This window comes from Phyllobates terribilis, unplaced genomic scaffold (genome assembly GCF_046119375.1).
Source record: "Phyllobates terribilis strain yellow unplaced genomic scaffold, ASM4611937v1 Scaffold_5__5_contigs__length_657084704, whole genome shotgun sequence".
In the NCBI taxonomy this organism is placed as follows: domain Eukaryota; kingdom Metazoa; phylum Chordata; class Amphibia; order Anura; family Dendrobatidae; genus Phyllobates; species Phyllobates terribilis.
The window spans coordinates 363,998,886-364,026,244 of record NW_027362765.1 but is presented as its reverse complement, the minus strand read 5'-3'; the positions used below and the strand labels follow the sequence as shown (position 1 = coordinate 364,026,244).

General features: G+C 46.4%; 1 protein-coding gene across 2 annotated transcripts; it reads left to right on the top strand.

Annotated features, from left to right (window-relative positions):
* MXI1 (MAX interactor 1, dimerization protein) lies at positions 1 to 27,359 on the top strand. 2 transcript variants are annotated; one of them, XM_073684743.1, is made up of 6 exons: positions 1 to 316; positions 9,280 to 9,412; positions 18,974 to 19,003; positions 22,497 to 22,611; positions 22,884 to 23,055; positions 23,384 to 27,359. In XM_073684743.1, exons 1-6 carry the CDS (start codon positions 130 to 132, stop codon positions 23,545 to 23,547), a joined length of 801 nt encoding a protein of 266 aa, XP_073540844.1. In that variant the 5' UTR covers positions 1 to 129; the 3' UTR covers positions 23,548 to 27,359. The 2 variants fall into 2 exon arrangements, with proteins under 2 accessions (XP_073540844.1, XP_073540845.1); XM_073684744.1 differs by lacking the exon at positions 1 to 316 and adding an exon at positions 8,028 to 8,522.

The window sequence follows — 27,359 nt, the reverse complement described above, 5'->3', positions numbered from 1 at the left end:
ATATGCTAATGTAGGTCAGCCGGCGGCATTAGGACCTGCCCGGCTCCCGCCTGCATCCAGTGAATAAAGTGCACAGGGGGTTATTGTGGAGTCCCCCCAGGACAGGGAGAGCAGATCATCCTAGCAGACATGGTCAGAGGGCGGCCCAGGAAAGACAACATGATGGACACAGGCTCACAGATACCCAGGTGCCCCCTGACTGAGTTACTGGGCACTCAGGGGCAGGACATGGGGCATATCACCACTTTCTTGGACAATGTGCAGATCTTGCTGGAAGCAGCCAGTTACCTGGAGAGACTGGACCAAGACAGGAAAAGTAAGGATGGAGGGGTCCGGGGTGTGGGAGAATCGGGGGATATGCAGTCCAGGGGGCTGCAGAGAAACAAAGGATGTGGAGGGGGTCTGAGTGCAGCCTGGTCTATTGTGAGCCCGGTGCCAGCTTGGCATGAACAGAAGATGGCATTGTGCCCTGAGCATGGTGTAAGGCCTTCTATGAGCCCTGGACTAACAGATTCCTGGTGCCGAAAACTGAAGAACTTTCATGTTTCTTCTTGTTCTTTAATGTCCAGACAAAGAACAGGCACCATCCTATTGTTACCAGCCAGAATCTGCCAGCAGCAGCCGGGCACTGGGCATGTGTCACTGCCACCATGTGTGACCTTCTATAAGTGCTGTCCCTACATAGAAGCTACTATCACCCCATATACAGTGCAGCACTCCATATACAGTGCAGCAGCCGGGCACTGGGCATGGGTCACTGCCACCATGTGTGACCTTCTATAAGTGTGCTGTCCCTACATAGAAGCTACTATCACCCCATATACAGTGCAGCAGCCGGGCACTGGGCATGTGTCACTGCCACCATGTGTGACCTTCTATAAGTGCTGTCCCTACATAGAAGCTACTATCACCCCATATACAGTGCAGCACTCCATATACAGTGCAGCAGCCGGGCACTGGGCATGGGTCACTGCCACCATGTGTGACCTTCTATAAGTGCTGTCCCTACATATAAGCTACTATCACCCCATATACAGTACAGCATGTAGCCTCTGTATGTCCTGCACATGTACTGATCCTGCACCTGTGTGCGATGTGTCCTCATCATACATGAATCTGTGCTTCTTGTGCTGGTGATATTTGCTCTGATGTCTACAGTCACCTCATATACAGGCCATGTGCACTGCTCCTGGTATATAGCCTGCTCCGAAATCTTTACTGTATGATCTGTTTCTAGATAAGTGTGTGATACTATGTGATCTGCTCCTATATAAGTGTGTGATACTATGTGATCTGCTCCTATATAAGTGTGTGATACTATGTGATCTGCTCCTATATAAGTGTGTGATACTATGTGATCTGCTCCTATATAAGTGTGTGATACTATGTGATCTGCTCCTATATAAGTGTGTGATACTATGTGATCTGCTCCTATATAAGTGTGTGATACTGTGATCTGCTCCTATATAAGTGTGTGATACTATGTGATCTGCTCCTATATAAGTGTGTGATACTATGATCTGCTCCTATATAAGTGTGTGATACTATGTGATCTGCTCCTATATAAGTGTGTGATACTGTGATCTGCTCCTATATAAGTGTGTGATACTGTGATCTGCTCCTATATAAGTGTGTGATACTGTGATCTGCTCCTATATAAGTGTGTGATACTATGTGATCTGCTCCTATATAAGTGTGTGATACTATGATCTGCTCCTATATAAGTGTGTGATACTATGATCTGCTCCTATATAAGTGTGTGATACTATGATCTGCTCCTATATAAGTGTGTGATACTATGATCTGCTCCTATATAAGTGTGTGATACTGTGATCTGCTCCTATATAAGTGTGTGATACTGTGATCTGCTCCTATATAAGTGTGTGATACTGTGATCTGCTCCTATATAAGTGTGTGATACTGTGATCTGCTCCTACATGTGTGATTCTATGTGATCTGCTCCTACATGTGTGATTCTATGTGATCTGCTCCTACATGTGTGATTCTATGTGATCTGTTCCTACATGTGTGATTCTATGTGATCTGTTCCTACATGTGTGATTCTATGTGATCTGCTCCTACATGTGTGATTCTATGTTATCTGCTCCTACATACTCTTCTATGTCATGGACACTACATGTGTATACTGTATACCTTGTGCTGTATTCCCACGTATATATACTGTATACCTTGTGCTGCAATCCCTTATATATGTGCTGTTGACCCCATTCACTTGTGGGGGCATTAGTCAGTATCTGGGGTGTAATGAGCACCAGGGCAGTGACTGTTGCTGGGGTTTATTGTCTGCTGTGATGCTGGCACTGCACGTGTCATCAGGACACAAAGAGCCCTCAGTGCCCGGGGGAGGGTGAGGCCCACAGTGCCCGGGGGAGGGTGAGGCCCACAGTGCCCGCAGGAGGGTGAGGCCCTCAGTGCCCGCAGGAGGGTGAGGCCCTCAGTGCCCGCAGGAGGGTGAGGCCCTCAGTGCCCGCAGGAGGGTGAGGCCCACAGTGCCCGCGGGAGGGTGAGGCCCTCAGGAGGGTGAGGCCCTCAGTGCCCGCAGGAGGGTGAGGCCCTCAGTGCCCGCGGGAGGGGGGAGGCCCTCAGTGCCCGCGGGTGTAACTCTGCACATCCATATTCACGAGGCCTACACAGAAAATACAGGGCAGGAACCCAAACTAAAAGCTAGAAGCAAATGATCCAGAGGCAGGAGATCCACATGCAGGCACCTAGAATGGGCCACACAGTGGTCTGATACATTCTCCTGTAATAACCACGACCTTGTATCAGCCCCAGTGTAATCCACAATCTACAGGACAGGAACAGGTCACAATTCACATTATTACACCACTACAAAGTGTGACAGCATAAGGAAGCTTACACATGGCACCTGCCATCTGCTGATGCATCATGGCCCTGCATGTAAGGGGTTAATCGCCAGCCCTGTCACCCTCACTTTGCCCCTCGTCCTGCCAGGCTCTGTGCCCAGGGGCTTGTACAGTATCTGTGGGGGGCAGTGTGATGAGTGATGTATCTGCTCCTCAGGACTGACCATCATCATCATCCTCTTCACAGATCATTTGGGGGGGTCTCCAGTAAATGCCCCCTCTGTACAGTGCAGAATATAGAACTTCAGTATTAGAATAAATCTTCTCTATTCGACAAATAAACTGTAACTATAAGAGAGAGAAATCCTATCTCGTTACTGTTTGGGGTCTTTGACAGGCAGCAGGGGTCTCACCAGAGTAGATTTACGCATTGCACGTATTCCCTATGTTCCCCATCTGCACCTGTAGATTAACCCTTAGCAGTGGCTGCCCCAGTGCAGCTGCACAGACCCCCACCCTCCCTGTCTGCTGTGGTACAAAGACCCTGTCTGTCCCCAGCATGTGGCTACAATCCAGCCCCGGCCATTGTCTCTCCACACACTTCTCTGCTTGGAGTTTTCTTTGGTGTGTGCTGCTGGTATATAGCTATATACTGGTGGATACTCTCTATATACTGGTGGATACTCTCTATATACTGGTGGATACTCTTCTTTTACTTTACTTCTTAAACTTTAGAAAACTTTGGAGCTCCCTGTGCTGTCAAATGGATTTTCACCAATAAATCTCCAGAAAATAATGTTGTCCTTTAGTCACAGTGAAATACAAATATTTATTGGTCTCATCTGTTTCTGGGAAAGCTGGGTGATTTAAAGAGGCAGGAAAAGGAGGGATCTCCCCCATGTACATGGCTACACTCCCCTCCAGATAATTGGGTAGATTTATAGTTCAGAGCCTTCTAGAAATGGCAGGTGTCTCTGTCCCTTCTCTATGTATTGAGGCCATCTGACATCTGTGTCCACCTCTAGTCTGCCATTCCTTGTGAGTAATTTTCCATGGATGGACTTGGCCAAGTCTTGTGTAGAATCACTACCTTATAGCCCTGAAGTTACAGAACATTTACTTAGAACCCCCCCCCATCGTGCTGATTGCACATGGAACGTTCCGTCCGTACTTGTTACATTGTATCAGCAGTCACGTGTCCCCGGTCCCGCACTAGTCTCAGGTGCTCTCGCAGCATCACACGTCCTGCACTTCCTCTCCGCACACGTGGTTTCCATCTGGAGCCCAATCGCTGCTTTTCTATTGGCTATCTGTCAAGAAAGGCAGGACCAGGTATTAACTGTCCACCAATCAGAGCGCAGCCGACACTGTGATGTAGGCGGTTGCTGGGCTCTGCTGAGGGGCGGGACCTGATTGTTCTTTGGGCTGATGACATCATCCTCTTGTTTAAAGCGACAGGACTTAATTGCAGTGGACAAAAGACTTGAGGGGGGGGGGGGGGGGTGACCTATTCTCACAGTGCTCCGTCACATGGGGTGAGGAGGACAGACTCTGCAGTGTTGTTAGTCTGGAGGAGCTGGGGAGAGGCCTCCAGAAATGGTAATTGCTTGTACCAAGACGGATAATCAATTTAAGTTAAAAAAAAAATATATATATATATATATATATATATATATATATATATATATATATATATATATATATATATATATATATATATGATATCGTCATAATGGAGTTGATTGAAAGGATTCTCAGGGCCCTGGTTCTCCTGCCGTTTTGGTAGTCCATGGACCTCAGACCATAGACCTCGGAATCTTTTTCTACCATCTTCGATCCTCTTCTGATCAGTCGGTCCGGCATGATGTCATCTGGGCATCACCCCGCAATGATGCCATCACCCTGTACCTACTAATCAGAAGAGGCTCTGAGCAGGGAGGACAAGATGTGGTGGCCATGGACTACCAAAGTGGCTGCTAAACCGGGGCCCTGAGACTTTTTTTTTGGTCAATTATGATAACTAGATAGATGTACAAGAAAAGAATAAAAAAAAGAATACAGTCCCCGCTGTGGTAAGGATGGGTGCAACAGAGTCCTCTGATAACATAGAGAAAAAATGGGATAGGTCCATGTTCCAAATATAATGGCAGGCTCTTACATGGTAGACTGGATCGGGGGCGACCTCAGGACCCCGGTGTCACCGCTACCTCTGACCTGGATGAGAAAGGTTCAGGAGGAACGGAGACGTTGCTGTTGGATTTGCACTTATTGGAGGAGAGCTGCTGTTATTTGGATATTAGATACGACACACCAATAAATTGCTCGTCATCATGACTGTCGGACATTTTTAGCCGATGCATTTTGCTAAATGTATTGGACAAATATGTGCCAAACTCCGAACTCTCCGGAATGTTCCACTAGTAAATAATATCTCTTGCGGTGAGACGCAGAATATTGTTCTCGTGTCTATAGCAATGATATATTATAGAGATGATCAGATAGATTTGTAGGCTCCTGGCGCAGCAGCCACGTCGGTAGTCATTGCACCGAGCCTACTAATCAGAAGAGGCGCTAGGAATCCAGCAGTTAGACCTTATACAGACGTCCGAATTTTTCATAAGCGTGTTATCTGTGATTCTCATCGATAGTCTATGGGGCCATTCACGTGTCCGGTATTATTTCCTTGGACCGAGTGGTAAGCGGAAAATATCCGAGGGTCAGATCAAAATCGGCAATGCAGGTCAATGGGTCTGTAAAAAAAAATCGTATTGCACTCAGGGTACATCCGCGTGTGGTCAGATTTTTACGAACTGTCAGAATGAAGAAGGTGGAGAATTTTTTTATTTTTTTTTTATTTCTCCTCGTACGAGAAAGTCGGACGATACTCGGACCGCACTGTGATCAAACTCTGAAAAAAACTCTGATCAGAATAATCCGATTTTCTCAGACGCGAAAAAAAATCTGACGTCTGAATGAGGCCTAAGGAGGGAGAGATTCCCAGACTCTGGTCCAGAGGCCGCGGACCACCCTTAGCAATATGCCTGATGGCTCAGGGTCCTGCATATCTTTTCAATCGCTTATCTTATCTTGTTCTGTTGCTTTGCTGTAATAGTAAATAGGTTTTCTCACTCCTCAAATACTTTCTCCCGATAAACTGCTGAACCCCTGTCTGCTCATGAGGCACAGAGAGCCGGTGGTCACACACCATCTCATGGTTCCTCTTTTGCTGAAGCCCCCTGACCTGCTTTGGATCAGGGACCGGTGTGACCTTCCACCTCACTTCCCTTATGTCCAACTTCCCAATTTGTAGTTTTAAAAATTGAAAGAAAAACTTAAGAATGTGATTGACTGCCCCAAGCATCCATGGTTTATGGGTAAGGAAGTGGTAACCCCAATAGGTGCTCATCTCTTCCCTGTCCATAGCATTAACCTGCATAGGACATACCTTCTTCACCACAGCTGTAATAATGGAGGAGTGTGATGGGGTGAGAAAGGGTACACCTACCGGTCACTATAATCCTGCCATGCCAGAGGAGTGTGATGGGGTGAGGAAGGGTACACCTACCGGTCACTATAATCCTGCCATGCCGGAGGAGTGTGATGGGGTGAGGAAGGGTACACCTACCGGTCACTATAATCCTGCCATGCCGGAGGAGTGTGATGGGGTGAGGAAAGGTACACCTACCGGTCACTATAATCCTGCCATGCCGGAGGAGTGTGATGAGGTGAGGAAGGGTACACCTACCGGTCACTATAATCCTGCCATGCCGGAGGAGTGTGATGGGGTGAGGAAGGGTACACCTACCGGTCACTATAATCCTGCCATGCCGGAGGAGTGTGATGGGGTGAGGAAGGGAACACCTAACGGTCACTATAATCCTGCCATGCCGGAGGAGTGTGATGGGGTGAGGAAGGGTACACCTACCGGTGACTATAATCCTGCCATGCCGGAGGAGTGTGATGGGGTGAGGAAGGGTACACCTACCGGTCACTATAATCCTGCCATGCCGGAGGAGTGTGATGGGGTGAGGAAGGGTACACCTACCGGTCACTATAATCCTGCCATGCCGGAGGAGTGTGATGGGGTGAGGAAGGGTACACCTACCGGTCACTATAATCCTGCCATGCCGGAGGAGTGTGATGGGGTGAGGAAGGGTACACCTACCGGTCACTATAATCCTGCCATGCCGGAGGAGTGTGATGGGGTGAGGAAGGGTACACCTACCGGTCACTATAATCCTGCCATGCCGGAGGAGTGTGATGGGGTGAGGAAGGGTACACCTACCGGTCACTATAATCCTGCCATGCCACGTGTATCTGTCGACTGGTTGCAATGGGATCTGGCCACATTGTGGTTTCTATGGGTCAAACAATTGTATAAATCATATGTTTCTGCCTGATTTTATTATGTCCCCTGAAATAAGCGTCTGTTAGACTCCAGAAAAGGAAGGTGCAAGATCACACTTGGCACAATACTCACAGTAACAACTGCAATTGTGTAACCCTACATCTATGCATGTAGGTCAATATCTGCCTCCTATGATAACCAAAGAGCAATTGTATTACCAACCAGTGTTGCACTGTGGCCCCAGGAGCCCTACAGAAGAACTGATTGAGACCCCCACAGATGCGATGATCCCACACAGGTCACATACCATCAAGCCTACTTAGAAAATAACTTAAATGGATGAGAGACCCCCTGGAGGCAAATAATCTCCCCCAATGTCAGTTTTGGATGCAGGACCTTCACATGACCAGGCCTTTATGTCAAATCTGTAACAAAGAATCCAACCCCGCAAACCGCTGTGATAGATAGAAAAGCAACAAAAGTAAAAAAAAAAACAGTATCAAAATAGAAAAGATCACAATAATATAAATACAATATTGCAAATGTAACTCCTGAATATGCAGCTGACATTTTGTTTCTAGAAATCTTAACTTTTGAAAAGTTGGGTTTATTAGGATATTTGTGTGGAGATTCTGGTCAATTTGCATTTATGCTAATGTCTTGAGCCCCCAGCTTGTCTGCTGCATGTCACATCTGCATATTTATAAGTTTGGCTTTTGACAAGGGGTCCTTTTGTTTCTACCAAAAAAAAAAAAATAGTAACTTCTAGCAATGAGAGGGTTAAGAATGTGCTCACTGCAGAATGGAAAACTACAACTCCCAGTGCTCCTTGCAGCTCAGCTTGCATGGGACCAGCCCTCTGTCTCTGCTGCAAGAAGTAAACAAACTCTTATCTGGATGTCAGTGCAGTGTGGGCAGCTCACAGTCCAGTCCCTCCTGCAGCTCACACCACATTTCCCCTTTTATTACCTATTTTTTTTCTTCTTTCCACCCTGCAGAACATTCCTCTCTGCACGGATCAGCTGCCATTCCGCCTTCTTTTTATTCTGCACTGAAACCCTCATCAGGCTCCTCTGCCCTATTGAGGCCTTGCTCTGCTGCAAAAACTTACTGGGCCCTTTAAAATCTCTATTAATTTCATGCAAACAGCATTTAGTCTTTTACGGATCAGAGACATTTTGAAACTTTTTATAATTTATTTGCAAATAATTCTAGCACTTTTTTTTTTTTTGCACTTCAAATTCACATTTTTTTGAAGGCTACAAACTGCATTATGGACTGCGTACGAATGTTAAATATTCAGAGGCTCTTAGATGCTGCCGATTATCTGGACAGGAGGGAGCGAGGTAAAGATGTCGTCTGTCTGTATTTTTTAAAAGAAATGTTCATTTTTTTTTTTTTGGTGCATTGCATTGTGGGAGATGTAGTGTGCATGTAGCAATGATGGGGTCTCTGGTTGTTTTGATGTGTGATCCCCACCCCTGTGTGTGGAGTTGGATGTGCCCGAGTGTTAGACATGCCGCTGCTGCACACAGGGTAACTTGTGGTTTTTATGTGAAATGCTATAAATATATGTGTGAATAAGTAGCGGGTGGGGGGGGATTTATTTGACTTTCTTCTGTGTCGGGTGTAAAATGACGCCCCAGATGCCACGACGCTGGGCACTCGTGCCCCTGCACAGATCACTATGCGGTGACTCAGTTTGTGAAGGGTGGATGGTACAGAGTTCTGATTGTGAAGTTGGAGGTGACGGTTACAAAGTATTCACTCCTGGTGACCAGAAAAAAAACATCTTTATATATTAATAATGTAACTTTTCTGTACCCTTTATAAAAGTGCAACAATGTATCTCATTTATATAGAAGATGATGAATATACATAGATATTCCCCTAATCCACCATCCAATAAACCATAAATATCCCGTCCTACTGATTGCACATTTATTTAATTTTTTTGGGAGCTTTAATGGTGGCGGCTGACTAGAATATGTATTACCCAGCTTTCCCAGAATTAATTGATAAAAGGGAAACTACAAGTCCCAGCAGTACCACTGCCGTTGTTATAGCACAGATTCTGACTCCTGATTTTTTTTATGTCCGCAGAGTGTGAACATGGCTACGCCTCCAGCTTCCCCTCTGGCGACAGCTCGGATCTTCACAGGCTTAAAACAAGAAGACTAAAATCCAAGAGGTGTAGTAGTAGCGGAAGTAGTAATCTAGGAAGCAGCACAAACAGGTAAGAACCGATCCGACGTGTTATACAGAACGGGGGGTTCACACATGTTAAAGGGACACCCCAAACTGTCAACTTCTGTCCCATTGTTAGAAGTTCTGCTAGATTTCTTTGGTTCTTGGGTGCCCATTGTCGCTCTCGCAGGGATGCTCACTTGTCCACCTGCCTAGTTGTCTAAATGAATCTACATTTCAGTTCACACAAGTCTTGTTCCCTTTCTTGAGCAATTTCTGCCTCCACATCACATTTACCCCAGTCCTATTATATTCCAAAGCAGCAGGTATAATGGTGATAGATGTTATTGGAAACCGTCAGCATGCTTGTGAATAGATATAATGGTGATAGATGTTATTGGAGACCGTCAGCATGCTTGTGAATAGATATAATGGTGATAGATGTTATTGGAGACCGTCAGCATGCTAGTGAATAGATATAATGGTGATAGAGGTTATTGGAGACCGTCAGCATGCTTGTGAATAGATATAATGGTGATAGATGTTATTGGAGACCGTCAGCATGCTTGTGAATAGATATAATGGTGATAGATGTTATTGGAAACCGTCAGCATGCTTGTGAATAGATATAATGTTGATAGATGTTATTGGAGACCGTCAGCATGCTTGTGAACAGATATAATGGTGATAGATGTTATTGGAGACCGTCAGCATGCTTGTGAATAGATATAATGTTGATAGATGTTATTGGAGACCGTCAGCATGCTTGTGAATAGATATAATGTTGATAGATGTTATTGGAGACCGTCAGCATGCTTGTGAATACATCCTTGGCTGAGCTAATACCGTACGATGAGGCCGTTAACTCTTCCTACGTCAGATGGCGGTAAAACACCTGGTGTAAAACCGATTCTTCCCAAAATACAAGGATCTGGGCAGACGCAGAGTGATTTACTGGAAATAAAAAAAAAAGTGTCAAAGAAAAGAAGAGGCCGTCAGCAATATGGGGTCACATACTAATATCCTGCCGGAGGGTCATGGTCCTGTTATGAAAGGCGGAGGGAGCACAGGTGTATGTGCTGATGGCCGACCACTCACACTCCCATCATATGTGTATTATAAATGCACACGGATAAGGCGCCAATCACACAGATACGTGTAGTGCACCACAGTGGCTTACAATAGTATGAGCGTGTCCAATAAGCTGTATCAGGGGGCTGCCCAGCATTATATGAGTGCACCCCAAAGGGACAGACACCCCAATGCGCCCCCCCCCCCCTACTACAGGACCCCGCTGTGTCCTGCAAAGATGAAAAATACCAGCGGTATTAGCCAAAATATACAAGATCACAACCAACGTCCCCGATCCTGACTGTCCAGCGAAACCCTACACTAAAATCAAGAGCAATTCACTGCAATAAATAAATCCTGACCAGATATTAGTAATAGAGATTAAGAGTCAGAGAAAATAGCTCGAAATCTGCAAAATAGCGAGCGCAGCTCTGGAGGAAAATACAGGATCAGTAATGTAATGTATGTACACCGCAACTGCACCTGCAGAATAGTGAGTGCAGCTCTGGAGTATAATACAGGATGTAACTCAGGATCAGTAATGTAATGTATGTACACAGTGACTGCACCAGCAGAATAGTGAGTGCAGCTGTGGAGTATAATACAGGATGTAACTCAGGATCAGTAATGTATGTACACAGTGACTGCACCAGCAGAATAGTGAGTGCAGCTCTGGAGTATAATACAGGATGTAACTCAGGATCAGTAATGTAATGTATGTACACAGTGACTGCACCAGCAGAATAGTGAGTGCAGCTCTGGAGTACAATACAGGATGTAACTCAGGATCTGTAATGTAATGTATGTACACAGTGACTGCACCAGCAGAATAGTGAGTGCAGCTCTGGAGTATAATACAGGATGTAACTCAGGATCTGTAATGTATGTACACAGTGACTGCTCCAGCAGAATAGTGAGTGCAGCTCTGGAGTATAATACTGGATGTAACTCAGGATCAGTAATGTAATGTATGTACACAGTGACTGCACCAGCAGAATAGTGAGTGCAGCTCTGGAGTATAATACAGGATGTAACTCAGGATCTGTAATGTAATGTATGTACACAGTGACTGCTCCAGCAGAATAGTGAGTGCAGCTCTGGAGTATAATACTGGATGTAACTCAGGATCAGTAATGTAATATATGTACACAGTGACTGCACCAGCAGAATAGTGAGTGCAGCTCTGGAGTATAATACAGGATGTAACTCAGGATCAGTAATGTAATGTATGTACACAGTGACTGCATCAGCAGAATAGTGAGTGCAGCTCTGGAGTATAATACAGGATGTAACTCAGGATCAGTAATGTAATGTATGTACACAGTGACTGCACCAGCAGAATAATGAGTGCAGCTCTGGAGTATAATACAGTATGTAACTCAGGATCAGTAATGTAATGTATGTACACAGTGACTGCACCAGCAGAATAGTGAGTGCAGCTCTGGGGTATAATACAGGATGTAACTCAGGATCAGTAATGTAATGTATGTACACAGTGACTGCACCAGCAGAATAATGAGTGCAGCTCTGGAGTATAATACAGTATGTAACTCAGGATCAGTAATGTAATGTATGTACACAGTGACTGCACCAGCAGAATAGTGAGTGCAGCTCTGGAGTATAATACAGGATGTAACTCAGGATCAGTACAGGATCAGTAATGTAATGTATGTACACAGTGACTCCACCAGCAGAATAGTGAGTGCAGCTCTGGAGTATAATACAGGATGTAACTCAGGATCAGTACTGTATTGTATGTACACAGTGACTGCACCAGCAGGAGAGTGAGTGCAGCTCTGGAGTATAATACAGGATGTACCTCAGGATCAGTACAGGATGAGTAATGTAATGTATGTACACAGTGACTCCACCAGCAGAATAGTGAGTGCAGCTCTGGAGTATAATACAGGATGTAACTCAGGATCAGTAATGTAATGTATGTACACAGTGACTGCACCAGCAGAATAGTGAGTGCAGCTCTGGAGTATAATACTGGATGTAACTCAGGATCAGTAATGTAATATATGTACACAGTGACTGCACCAGCAGAATAGTGAGTGCAGCTCTGGAGTATAATACAGGATGTAACTCAGGATCAGTAATGTAATGTATGTACACAGTGACTGCACCAGCAGAATAGTGAGTGCAGCTCTGGAGTATAATACAGGATGTAACTCAGGATCAGTAATGTATGTACACAGTGACTGCACCAGCAGAATAGTGAGTGCAGCTCTGGAGTATAATACAGGATGTAACTCAGGATCAGTAATGTAATGTATGTACACAGTGACTGCAACAGCAGAACAGTGAGTGCAGCTCTGGAGTATAATACAGGAGGTAACTCAGGATCAGTAATGTAATGTATGTACACAGTGAGTGCAGCTCTGGAGTATAATACAGGATGTAACTCAGGATCAGTAATGTAATGTATTGTACACAGTGACTGCACCAGCAGAATAGTGAGTGCAGCTCTGGAGTATAATACAGGATGTAACTCAGGATCAGTAATGTAATGTATACAGTGACTGCACCATCAGAATAGTGAGTGCAGCTCTGGAGGATAATACAGGATGTCACTCAGGATCAGTACAGGATCAGTAATGTATGTACACAGTGACTGCACCAGCAGAATAGTGAGTGCAGCTCTGGAGTATAATACAGGATGTAACTCAGGATCAGTACAGGATCAGTAATGTATGTACACAGTGACTGCACCAGCAGAATAGTGAGTGCAGCTCTGGAGTATAATACAGGATGTAACTCAGGATCAGTAATGTAATGTATACAGTGACTGCACCATCAGAATAGTGAGTGCAGCTCTGGAGGATAATACAGGATGTCACTCAGGATCAGTACAGGATCAGTAATGTATGTACACAGTGACTGCACCAGCAGAATAGTGAGTGCAGCTCTGGAGTATAATACAGGATGTAACTCAGGATCAGTACAGGATCAGTAATGTATGTACACAGTGACTGCACCAGCAGAATAGTGAGTGCAGCTCTGGAGTATAATACAGGATGGAACTCAGGATCAGTAATGTAATGTATGTACACAGTGACTGCACCAGCAGAATAGTGAGTGCAGCTCTGGAGTATAATACAGGAGGTAACTCAGGATCAGTAATGTAACGTATGTACACAGTGATTGCACCAGCAGAATAGTGAGTGCAGCTCTGGAGTATAATACAGGAGGTAACTCAGGATCAGTACAGGATCAGTAATGTAATGTATGTACACTGTGACTTCACCAGCAGAATAGTGAGTGCAGCTCTGGAGTAGAATACAGGATGTAACTCAGGATCAGTAATGTAATGTAATGTATGTACACAGTGACTGCACCAGCAGGATAGTGAGTTGTGCTCTGGAGTATAATACAGGATGTAACTCAGGATCAGTAATGTAATGTAATGTATGTACACAGTGACTGCACCAGCAGGATAGTGAGTTGTGCTCTGGAGAGTATATAAACTGGGTATCGGGTGCACATGCCCTAATTTTCAAGGAGCTGCTTCTATGTAAAAGCTGCAGTTTTCTGCAGAACTGACTATGAGGGTTTCCTGTTTTGCTTCTTCTCAGCGTGGCTCTATACGCAGGACCGGCAGGAAATGACATCAGCGACCTCTACAATTTAAGAGTGGACAATGCTGGGTAGAGTTGTCTCTGTTTTTGATGCAGTTTCCAGAAATGAAGTTTTACCCGGGAGATTTGGCCTTTATTTCTGGATGTGAACATTGTGTCTGCGCTTCTAGAAAACAAGGATTTCCTGTTCTTATTTGGGGTCTTTTTAAGACTCTTGAATCAGTGGAAAAGAACAGGATTTGGAAAGACGTGCTCCAATATTTGAGGAATCCAATACGAAGAGATGTAGCAGAGCCGAGTTTATCATTTAACTTTAAAAAATTAGGGAGAATCAGAGATGGGATCACGAGCCGTGCTAAATGACAATCTGGGCTCTGCTGCATCGCTCACATCCGCAGATTTACCATTCAGGCCTCCAGTCCCATTTGCAGCAGGAGGGTTAAAAGTGGAGTAAAGTGATTCCAGATGGGAGATAATCTGTATCTACATCCAGCCCAGAAAAACACAAACCCCCGTGATCTAGATTTTCCATTCAGCATTTTTTGGCTCCTCCATCTTGGACTGTGTGACCTCATGATACCCCAGTCCCATTACAGGGAGGGGGGCCGCGTCCTGCAGGTTTATGACCCCGGAGGGGATCCACGCTGTCATCCGCCTGCTATGATATTTGGGGCCGGGTTACTGTGCGGCCAGAACATGAGCTTTATGTGTCTGGCACTAAGCGGCTTACATGTTCTCCGCCGGTTCCTGTTATTCTGCGTCTCCTAACCTCAAGTGAACTCTGTGCAACATACAAGATGTCCTGAGACACCGGGATACCCTCCAAGAGCTAGGGGCCGGCTGTATCTAATCCTTTTATATCTGATACCGTCTGCTGAGATGCTGTATCTAACCCCATTGTGGGATACTGTCTGCTGCATCTAAGCCCATCATGTGTGATACTGTCTGCTGCATCTAAGCCCATCATGTGTGATACTGTCTGCTGCATCTAAGCCCATCATGTGTGATACTGTCTGCTGCATCTAAGCCCATCATGTGTGATACTGTCTGCTACATCTAAGCCCATCATATGTGATACTGTCTGCTACATCTAAGCCCATCATGTGTGATACTGTCTGCTGCATCTAAGCCCATCATGTGTGATACTGTCTGCTGCATCTAAGCCCATCATGTGTGATACTGTCTGCTGCATCTAAGCCCATCATGTGTGATACTGTCTGCTGCATCTAAGCCCATCATGTGTGATACTGTCTGCTGCATCTAAGCCCATCATGTGTGATACTGTCTGCTGCATCTAAGCCCATCATGTGTGATACTGTCTGCTACATCTAAGCCCATCATATGTGATACTGTCTGCTACATCTAAGCCCATCATGTGTGATACTGTCTGCTGCATCTAAGCCCATCATGTGTGATACTGTCTGCTACATCTAAGCCCATCATATCTGATACTGTCTGCTACATCTAAGCCCATCATGTGTTATACTGTCTGCTGCATCTAAGCCCATCATGTGTGATACTGTCTGCTGCATCTAAGCCCATCATGTGTGATACTGTCTGCTACATCTAAGCCCATCATATCTGATACTGTCTGCTACATCTAAGCCCATCATGTGTGATACTGTCTGCTGCATCTAAGCCCATCATGTGTGATACTGTCTGCTACATCTAAGCCCATCATATCTGATACTGTCTGCTACATCTAAGCCCATCATGTGTTATACTGTCTGCTGCATCTAAGCCCATCATGTGTGGTACTGTCTGCTGCATCTAAGCCCATCATGTGTTATACTGTCTGCTGCATCTAAGCCCATCATGTGGGATACTGTCTGCTGCATCTAAGCCCATCATGTGGGATACTGTCTGCTGCATCTAAGCCCATCATGTGGGATACTGTCTGCTGCATCTAAGCCCATCATGTGTGATACTGTCTGCTACATCTAAGCCCATCATATGTGATACTGTCTGCTGCATCTAAGCCCATCATGTGTGATACTGTCTGCTGCATCTAAGCCCATCATGTGTGATACTGTCTGCTGCATCTAAGCCCATCATGTGTGATACTGTCTGCTGCATCTAAGCCCATCATGTGTGATACTGTCTGCTGCATCTAAGCCCATCATGTGTGATACTGTCTGCTGCATCTAAGCCCATCATGTGTGATACTGTCTGCTGCATCTAAGCCCATCATGTGTGATACTGTCTGCTACATCTAAGCCCATCATTTGTGATACTGTCTGCTGCATCTAAGCCCATCATGTGTGATACTGTCTGCTGCATCTAAGCCCATCATGTGTGGTACTGTCTGCTGCATCTAAGCCCATCATGTGTGATACTGTCTGCTGCATCTAAGCCCATCATGTGTGATACTGTCTGCTGCATCTAAGCCCATCATGTGTGATACTGTCTGCTGCATCTAAGCCCATCATGTGTGATGCTGTCTGCTGCATCTAAGCCCATCATGTGTGGTACTGTCTGCTGCATCTAAGCCCATCATGTGTGATACTGTCTGCTGCATCTAAGCCCATCATGTGTGATACTGTCTGCTACATCTAAGCCCATCATATGTGATACTGTCTGCTACATCTAAGCCCATCATATGTGATACTGTCTGCTGCATCTAAGCCCATCATGTGTGATACTGTCTGCTGCATCTAAGCCCATCATGTGTGATACTGTCTGCTGCATCTAAGCCCATCATGTGTGATACTGTCTGCTACATCTAAGCCCATCATATGTGATACTGTCTGCTACATCTAAGCCCATCATGTGTGATACTGTCTGCTGCATCTAAGCCCATCATGTGTGATACTGTCTGCTACATCTAAGCCCATCATGTGTTATACTGTCTGCTGCATCTAAGCCCATCATGTGTGATACTGTCTGCTGCATCTAAGCCCATCATGTGTGATACTGTCTGCTACATCTAAGCCCATCATATCTGATACTGTCTGCTACATCTAAGCCCATCATGTGTGATACTGTCTGCTGCATCTAAGCCCATCATGTGTGATACTGTCTGCTACATCTAAGCCCATCATATCTGATACTGTCTGCTACATCTAAGCCCATCATGTGTTATACTGTCTGCTGCATCTAAGCCCATCATGTGTTATACTGTCTGCTGCATCTAAGCCCATCATGTGTGGTACTGTCTGCTGCATCTAAGCCCATCATGTGGGATACTGTCTGCTGCATCTAAGCCCATCATGTGGGATACTGTCTGCTGCATCTAAGCCCATCATGTGGGATACTGTCTGCTGCATCTAAGCCCATCATGTGTGATACTGTCTGCTACATCTAAGCCCATCATATGTGATACTGTCTGCTGCATCTAAGCCCATCATGTGTGATACTGTCTGCTGCATCTAAGCCCATCATGTGTGATACTGTCTGCTGCATCTAAGCCCATCATGTGTGATACTGTCTGCTGCATCTAAGCCCATCATGTGTGATACTGTCTGCTGCATCTAAGCCCATCATGTGTGATACTGTCTGCTGCATCTAAGCCCATCATGTGTGATACTGTCTGCTGCATCTAAGCCCATCATGTGTGATACTGTCTGCTACATCTAAGCCCATCATTTGTGATACTGTCTGCTGCATCTAAGCCCATCATGTGTGATACTGTCTGCTGCATCTAAGCCCATCATGTGTGATACTGTCTGCTGCATCTAAGCCCATCATGTGTGATACTGTCTGCTGCATCTAAGCCCATCATGTGTGATACTGTCTGCTGCATCTAAGCCCATCATGTGTGATGCTGTCTGCTGCATCTAAGCCCATCATGTGTGGTACTGTCTGCTGCATCTAAGCCCATCATGTGTGATACTGTCTGCTGCATCTAAGCCCATCATGTGTGATACTGTCTGCTACATCTAAGCCCATCATATGTGATACTGTCTGCTACATCTAAGCCCATCATATGTGATACTGTCTGCTGCATCTAAGCCCATCACGTGTGATACTGTCTGCTGCATCTAAGCCCATCATGTGTGGTACTGTCTGCTGCATCTAAGCCCATCATGTGTTATACTGTCTGCTGCATCTAAGCCCATCATGTGTTATACTGTCTGCTGCATCTAAGCCCATCATGTGTGGTACTGTCTGCTGCATCTAAGCCCATCATGTGTGGTACTGTCTGCTGCATCTAAGCCCATCATGTGTGATACTGTCTGCTGCATCTAAGCCCATCATGTGTGATACTGTCTGCTACATCTAAGCCCATCATATGTGATACTGTCTGCTACATCTAAGCCCATCATGTGTGATACTGTCTGCTGCATCTAAGCCCATCATGTGTTATACTGTCTGCTGCATCTAAGCCCATCATGTGTTATACTGTCTGCTGCATCTAAGCCCATCATGTGTGATACTGTCTGCTGCATCTAAGCCCATCATGTGGGATACTGTCTGCTGCATCTAAGCCCATCATGTGGGATACTGTCTGCTGCATCTAAGCCCATCATGTGGGATACTGTCTGCTACATCTAAGCCCATCATGTGTGATACTGTCTGCTGCATCTAAGCCCATCATGTGTGATACTGTCTGCTGCATCTAAGCCCATCATGTGTGATACTGTCTGCTGCATCTAAGCCCATCATGTGTGATACTGTCTGCTGCATCTAAGCCCATCATGTGTGATACTGTCTGCTGCATCTAAGCCCATCATATGTGATACTGACTGCTGAGCTGATGTATCTAAAAACTTAATGTGTGATTCTGGCTGTTATTTTCTAATCCTATTATGTGTGATACCATGTGCTAAGCTTTGTATCTAAGCCTGTTATTTGTGATACTCTCTGCTGAACTGTGTATCTAAGCCCATTATGTGTGATACTGCTGGTTAAACAGTTACATCTCAGCTTTTCATGCATGATACACTCTCGGAGACCTGCGCAGCACTACAACCCCCATCATTGCTTGTTACTGATATGATTTCTTTCTCTTTCTTCAGGTCGACGCACAACGAGTTGGAGAAGAATCGGTGAGTCGCTGCCGGATACTTATTGGCTGAGACTGCGCCATGTGATTGGCTGAGACTGCGCCATGTGGGATGTGTCTCTCAGGAGTCGGGGAAAGCTGGGTGACAGCCGGCGGGGGCAGTGATGTCAGTGATAACCCTCATCCTCCTCTGGATCTGGGCTAATGTGAGAAACTCCTGAGAGTGCAGGGACTGTATGAGGAAGGCTGGGGTCCGCATGGGGGAGTGAGGACTCAAGGAATGTGGGAGGCTGGGGGGACACAAGGTTAGGACGGGGTCACAGGATTTATTACACATTGTCCCCTGCAGCCGATGATTTATTAGGGTTATAGCCAGAACAATAAACAGTTTATAATCACCGAGGGGGGGGGGGGGTTATTATAAGATCAGACGACCCCCTTCCCCATAACTTACATACATCACCCCGGGGGGTGGGGTTATTAGAAGATCAGGCGACGAACCCCCCCCCATCTCCTCATAACTTACATATATCACACTGGGGGAAGGGAGGAGTTGTTATTAGATCAGGCAACCCCCCCCATAACTTATACATATGACGCGACCCTCCCCATAACTTGTACATATGAGGCGACCCCCCCCCATAACTTATACATATGACGCGACCCTCCCCATAACTTGTACATATGAGGCGACCCCCCCCCCCATAACTTATACATATGAGGCGACCCTCCCCATAACTTACATATGTGAGGTTCCCCCCCCCCCCCCCCTCCTCATAACTTGCATATATCACCCTGGGGATGGGGGAGTTGTTATAAAATCAGGCGACCCCCCCCCCCCTCCATAACTTATAACAACTCCCCCCAGGTGATATGGTGATATATGTAAGATCAGGCGAAACCCCCCCCCCCATAACTTATAATAACTCCCCCCAGGTGATATGGTGATATATGTAAGATCAGGCGAAACCCCCCCCCATAACTTATAATAACTCCCCCCAGGTGATATGGTGATATATGTAAGATCAGGCGAAACCCCCCCCCCCCCCATAACTTATAATAACTCCCCCCAGGTGATATGGTGATATATGTAAGATCAGGCGAAACCCCCCCCCCCCCATAACTTATAATAACTCCCCCCAGGTGATATGGTGATATATGTAAGATCAGGCGAAAAAAAAAAACCCCCATAACTTATAATAACTCCCCCCAGGTGATATGGTGATATATGTAAGATCAGGCGAAAAAAACCCCCCCCCCATAACTTATAATAACTCCCCCCAGGTGATATGGTGGGGGAGGGGTGGGAGGTTATTGCAAAATCTGGTGACCCCTCCCCATAATATATATGAGGCGACCCCCGACCCATAACTTATATATATGAGGCGACCCCCGACCCATAACTTATATATATGAGGCGACCCCCGACCCATAACTTATATATATGAGGCGACCCCCGACCCATAACTTATATATATGAGGCGACCCCTGACCCATAACTTATATATATGAGGCGACACCCGACCCATAACTTGTGTATATACGAGGCGACCCCCGAACCATAACTTGTGTATATATATATATGCGGCGACCCCCTCCCTATAACTTGTATATATGAGGTGACCCCCCGACCCATAACTTGTGTATATATGAGGCGACCCCCGACCCATAACTTGTGTATATATGAGGCGACCCCCGAACCATAACTTGTGTATATATGAGGCGACCCCCGAACCATAACTTATATATATATGAGGTGACCCTCGACCCATAACTTGTATATATATGAGGCGACCCCCGAACCATAACTTGTATATATATGAGGCGACCCCCGAACCATAACTTGTATATATATGAGGCGACCCCCGAACCATAACTTGTATATATATGAGGCGACCCCCGAACCATAACTTGTATATATGAGGTGACCCCCCGACCCGTAACTTGTGTATATATGAGGCGACCCCCTCCCTATAAATTGTATATATGAGGCGACCCCCGAACCATAACTTGTGTATATATGAGGCGACCCCCGAACCATAACTTGTATATATATGAGGCGACCCCCGACCCATAACTTGTGTATATATATGAGGCGACCCCCGAACCATAACTTGTATATATATGAGGCGACCCCCGACCCATAACTTGTGTATATATGAGGCGACCCCTGAACCATAACTTGTATATATATGAGGCGACCCCCGAACCATAACTTGTATATATATGAGGCGACCCCCGACCCATAACTTGTATATATATGAGGCGACCCCCGACCCATAACTTGTGTATATATGAGGCGACCCCTGAACCATAACTTGTATATATATGAGGCGACCCCCGAACCATAACTTATATATATATGAGGTGACCCCCTCCCTATAACTTGTATATATGAGGTGACTCCTGACTCATAACTTGTATATATATGAGGCGACCCCTGAACCATAACTTGTATATATATGAGGCGACCCCCGAACCATAACTTATATATATATGAGGTGACCCCCTCCCTATAACTTGTATATATGAGGTGACCCCTGACCCATAACTTGTGTATATATGAGGCGACCCCCGACCCATAACTTGTATATATATGAGGCGACCCCCAAACCATAACTTATATATATACTGTATATATATGAGGTGACCCCCAACCCATAACTTACATATATGAGGTGACCCCTGACCCATAATTTATATATATGAGGCGACCCCTGACCCATAACTTACATATATCACCCCAGGTGGGGGGGCTATTATAAGATGAGGTGATGAAGCATTAGCCGCCAGTTTGGCCCCGAGAGACACATTTGGCAACATAGAGTGTGATACGGACAGGTCAGACGTAGTGCGGGCGCCGCGCCAAGCGTGTTCTGTACAGATAAAGACTCGGAGTGAAATTCTCTGGCATCCGGTGACCGTTTCAGAGCTAATAAAAATGGAATAAAAATAATCTAGTAGTGAGAACAGAGATGGGAACAGGAGTGCGGACGAGGGGTCCCTGTTATGTGTTCACCCCTGGGCCAGCGCAGACCGGTAAAGACTCTTATTAAGGGGATTCTCCTCTTAAGTGTCTTTGTGCAAATAGAATTAATACTGTGTCAAGAATAGAGGTTTGAGCCCTTCCTAAGGTTGTCGGACCCCCTACAACCTCCACTGATCGGCTGTTCCCGGTTGATGTGATCAGCTACAGAGATGCACATCCATTCCAACAGGGGCAGATGTGCAGTCCCCCACCGCACCCGCCAGGTGTGGCGTGCAGCCGTCAGGTGTGGCGTGCAGCCGTCAGGTGTGCTGTGCAGCCGTCAGGTGTGCGGTGCAGCCGTCAGGTGTGCTGTGCAGCCTGCAACTGATCAAATCAGGCCGTCTCCAGGAATGGCTGATCAGTGGTGGTTGTCAGGTGTCGCAACGCCACGGATCTGATATTGATGACCAATCCTAAGGATAGGCCTTCAATATAAGAGTAGTGGACAACCCCTTTAATTAAACCCCCCTGAGAAATCATGTGACAGGTGCGTGACTTTCTTTTTCAGGAGGGCCCACTTACGACTCTGCCTAGAACGGCTGAAGGACCTTATACCCCTAGAGGCCGACAGCAGCAGGCACACCACCCTGGGGCTACTAAACAAAGCCAAATTGCACATCAAGGTATGGACAGCAGGCATCAGAGCTAAATGTTGTGGAGGGAAGGAGGATGGGGGGCAGATCTGAGTCCCGGGGATTTTATATACGTGTGAGGATGTTAGAGGATGTGAAGTCCTCCCTCCATCAAGTAGTTTGGGTGCACGGGGCATGACTGGATTGTTACAAAAGCCCCAGTCTCGGATATTCACGCCAAGAGGAACAGTGATCCCCTGGGATTTGAGATCAGTGATGTCACTTTGGGGGGTGTAAAGGTAATTTTTTTTATGTCCCTGTAGAAACTTGAAGACTCTGCGCGGAAGGGCCAACACCAGATGGAGATGTTGGAAAGGGAGCAGCGGTTTTTGAAGAGAAGGTTGGAGCAGCTGCAGGGCTGTGCGGAGCCGGAGCGCGTGCGAGCGGACAGTGTCGGTTCCAGCATGTCCTCTGACCGGTCTGACTCTGAACGAGGTAAGACTGACGAGAGCCGTTCTTACACCTTAACAGGGAATTCCTCTGTTATAAAATATGCCACTCTTGTGAAATATGGTATCACTCTGATCATTGGAAAGGGCAGGAGCACCAGTCTGGCGCTGCGTCGTCTTGTGCTGCAGTGCCCGTACACTGGGTGGTTGGAAATGGTGATGGACATGGTGATGCTGCTAATCCGAACCCATAAGCCCAGGGTAGACATTGTAGCATGATCCAGACGTCCTGTGCCCACGTGCAGTGATGAAGGTCGGGAATATTTTGTTATGATGATTCCCTAATTGATGATTATGTTCTTTCTCCCCTACAGAAGAGATCGAGGTGGACATCGAAAGCACAGAATTCTCCAACTTAGAAGTGGACAGTTCTAGCAGCACCAGCATCAGTGACCTGGAGGACCACAGTAGCCGGCAGAGCCTGGGCAGCGATGAGGGATATTCCAGTGCTAGTATCAAGCTGCTATACCACTCCTAAGAGTCCTGGGCTGACGGTAGTGGATCAGACTGGCTGCCACCGCTCAAGAGTCTTGGGCTGATGGCAGTGGATCAGACTCGCTGCCCACGCTCAAGAGTCTTGGGCTGATGGCAGTGGATCAGACTCGCTGCCCGCGCTCAAGAGTCTTGGGCTGATGGCAGTGGATCAGACTGGCTGCCCCCGCCTAAGAGTCCTGGGCTGATGGCAGTGGATCAGACTGGCTGCCCCCGCTTAAGAGTCCTGGGCTGACGGCAGTGGATCAGACTGGCTGCCCCCGCTTAAGAGTCCTGGGCTGACGGCAGTGGATCAGACTGGCTGCCCCCGCCTAAGAGTCTTGGGCTGATGGCAGTGGATCAGACTGGCTGCCCCCGCCTAAGAGTCCTGGGCTGATGGCAGTGGATCAGACTGGCTGCCCCCGCCTAAGAGTCCTGGGCTGACGGCAGTGGATCAGACTGGCTGCCACCGCTTAAGAGTCCTGGGCTGACGGCAGTGGATCAGACTGGCTGCCCCCGCTTAAGAGTCTTGGGCTGATGGCAGTGGATCAGACTGGCTGCCCCCGCCTAAGAGTCCTGGGCTGACGGCAGTGGATCAGACTGGCTGCCCCCGCCTAAGAGTCCTGGGCTGACGGCAGTGGATCAGACTGGCTGCCCCCGCTTAAGAGTCCTGGGCTGACGGCAGTGGATCAGACTGGCTGCCACCGCTTAAGAGTCCTGGGCTGACGGCAGTGGATCAGACTGGCTGCCACCGCTTAAGAGTCCTGGGCTGACGGCAGTGGATCAGACTGGCTGCCACCGCTTAAGAGTCCTGGGCTGACGGCAGTGGATCAGACTGGCTGCCACCGCTTAAGAGTCCTGGGCTGACGGCAGTGGATCAGACTGGCTGCCACCGCTTAAGAGTCCTGGGCTGACGGCAGTGGATCAGACTGGCTGCCACCGCTTAAGAGTCCTGGGCTGACGGCAGTGGATCAGACTGGCTGCCACCGCTTAAGAGTCCTGGGCTGACGGCAGTGGATCAGACTGGCTGCCCCCGCTTAAGAGTCCTGGGCTGACGGCAGTGGATCAGACTGGCTGCCACCGCTTAAGAGTCCTGGGCTGACGGCAGTGGATCAGACTGGCTGCCACCGCCTAAGAGTCTTGGGCTGACGGCAGTGGATCAGACTGGCTGCCACCGCTTAAGAGTCCTGGGCTGACGGCAGTGGATCAGACTGGCTGCCACCGCCTAAGAGTCCTGGGCTGACGGCAGTGGATCAGACTGGCTGTCCCCGCCTAAGAGTCCTGGGCTGACGGCAGTGGATCAGACTGGCTGCCCGCACTCACTAGTTCTGCACTATTGGAGTCAATCAAAATTTTTGTTCCTCAGATCTCCAGCCCTGAATGGAGTTGGACAGTTGTAGGGGATTTTCTTCTGTTTTGCTGGACCAAAAAAAAACAACTTTTGACCAGCTCGTTCTCTTAATAAGGGCATTCCCTGAAGACCACACAACTCCCGCAGTTTCGGAGGTCACTACAGCGGTCTAAACTTTTTAGCACAACTGCCTACGGTGTTACATATTCCATACAAAATCTGTATGTTATCTTTGAAGATGAGATTCATTGTCATGTGGTCTTTGCCTTAATTCGGCATCTTAGAAGACTTTTATACAAACTCACCACGGAATGGTGTAAAACAAAGAATTTCCTCATTGTGGTCAACGGCGTGCTCTCTGCTGGGTCTTGTAGTACCCTTCATTCCGGAGACCAGTTACAGTTACTATTCTTTAGTTCCTTCCTGAGATGGTCCTTGATACATATTCAATCTACCAGCAAAAAGTTTCTTTACTTCCATCAGCCAAGTTTACAAGAAGTTTGTCCCAGCCTTTGATCATCTTGACCTCTAAGGACTTGGTATTTGGCAACTCGCGCTGGAACGTCCACACTTGGTGACGATATCGCATTTACATTTTTCACAATTCACTAAATAACTTTTTGTTTGCTCATAACTTTTATTTTGGATGCACTAGACAAAACTCTGGCAGAACTACAAGCCTCAGCATGGCCTCTTGTTATAGCATGCGCAGAACTTGTGGCACTTCTATAATCACACCGCCTGAGCATTTTGCAAAACCAACAAGGATTTGGTTGATAGTTTAAAGAGTTCTCTATCTCAGTTTTACAAAAAAAATCTGATTAATAAGGCAGCGGCGGCAGGAGATCGTCTGTCTTGATTGGTGGCCTGACCACTACTGATAATTGGCACCTAGCCGGCAGTATGACCAATATGACACACTTGCCAGCTGTGATGGAAGCAGTAGCCATGACTTGCCGTTCACCATATTGACCTGCATTACTAATGAGATTTTTTTTTTTAAACTAAATTTAGGTGGAGCTGCCCTTTTATACAGAAGTGATCACCAGAAAAAGTGACCTAGTGTTTAAATTAGGTTTTTGTATTTACGTGTAATTTTTAAACATTTTTGGCAATGTAATTTTGCTTTCATATCACAATCTTTATAAAGAAAAATTAAGTAATCCTGCAGTTTTCACACTGACCACTGGGGCTTTTTTAGACTCGTACTTCCTGTCCTTTCAGAAACAGTTTTCAGTAGTCTCATTATCATCATGGACAGGATTACAATGACACACCACACCTCGATACACAGCTGATATCACAGCCCACCTCCTTCTCCACCTGTACAATGACTGATAACACCTCTATATACAGCTGATAACACAGGAAGGATCCACCAATCACAGTAGGTGATGTCACAGCTCACCTCCTCCTCCTCCTGTACAATGACTGATAAAACCTCTATACACAGCTGATATCACAGCTCACCTCCTCCTGTACAATGACTGATAACACCTCTATATACAGTAGATAACACAAGATCCACCAATCACAATAGGTGATGTCACAGCTCACCTCCTCCTCCTCCTGTACAATGACTGATAACACCTCTATACACCGCTGATATCACAGCTCACCTCCTCCTGTACAATGACTGATAACACCTCTATATACAGCTGATAACACAGGATCCACCAATCACAATAGGTGATGTCACAGCTCACCTCCTCCTGTACAATGACTGATAGCACCTCTATATACAGCTGATAACACAGGATCCATCAATCACAATAGGTGATGTCACAGCTCACCTCCTCCTCCTCCTGTACAATGACTGATAACACCTCTATACACAGCTGATTACACAGGATCTGCCATTCACAATAAGCGATGTCACATCTCACCTCCTCCTGTACAATGATTGTGATAACACCTCTATACCCAGCTGATATCACAGCTCACCTCCTCCCTTCATAATGACTTTTGCACATGCTCATTAGATGCCTCAATACAATACATGTGATGTTTCCTGAAACAAGAAGTTCGAGTCTGAAATGGCCCCAATAATCTGCATGAAATTGCAACATTTTTGTAAAATTTTTACTCATGCAGATTGTAGTATGGGAAAAAAAAAGTTAACATTTTAAAAAATACATTTAACACAAAAGCCTGATTTAAACAATAGGTTCCCGTGATTGTCTGGTGACAGCTTTGCTTAGACTTCGTGTTTCAGTTCTATACTATTCCATATAATGGAAATTTTTTAACAGTGTTTCCTACATGTTCACAATGCGCCATCTTGAATCAGGACCCTTTTAATTTATAATGCTACCGACTCAGAGGGTCGTACGAGCGCTGGTCCGTTATCTTTACGGGAAATGAAAGCACTATTTGTAGCCTGCAGTGTAAGGTCGCTCGCTCCGTGGGGCGGCTGCTGTTTCGTCACACTGTCTTCTAGACAAGTAAATGTTCAACTTTGTAAGTTG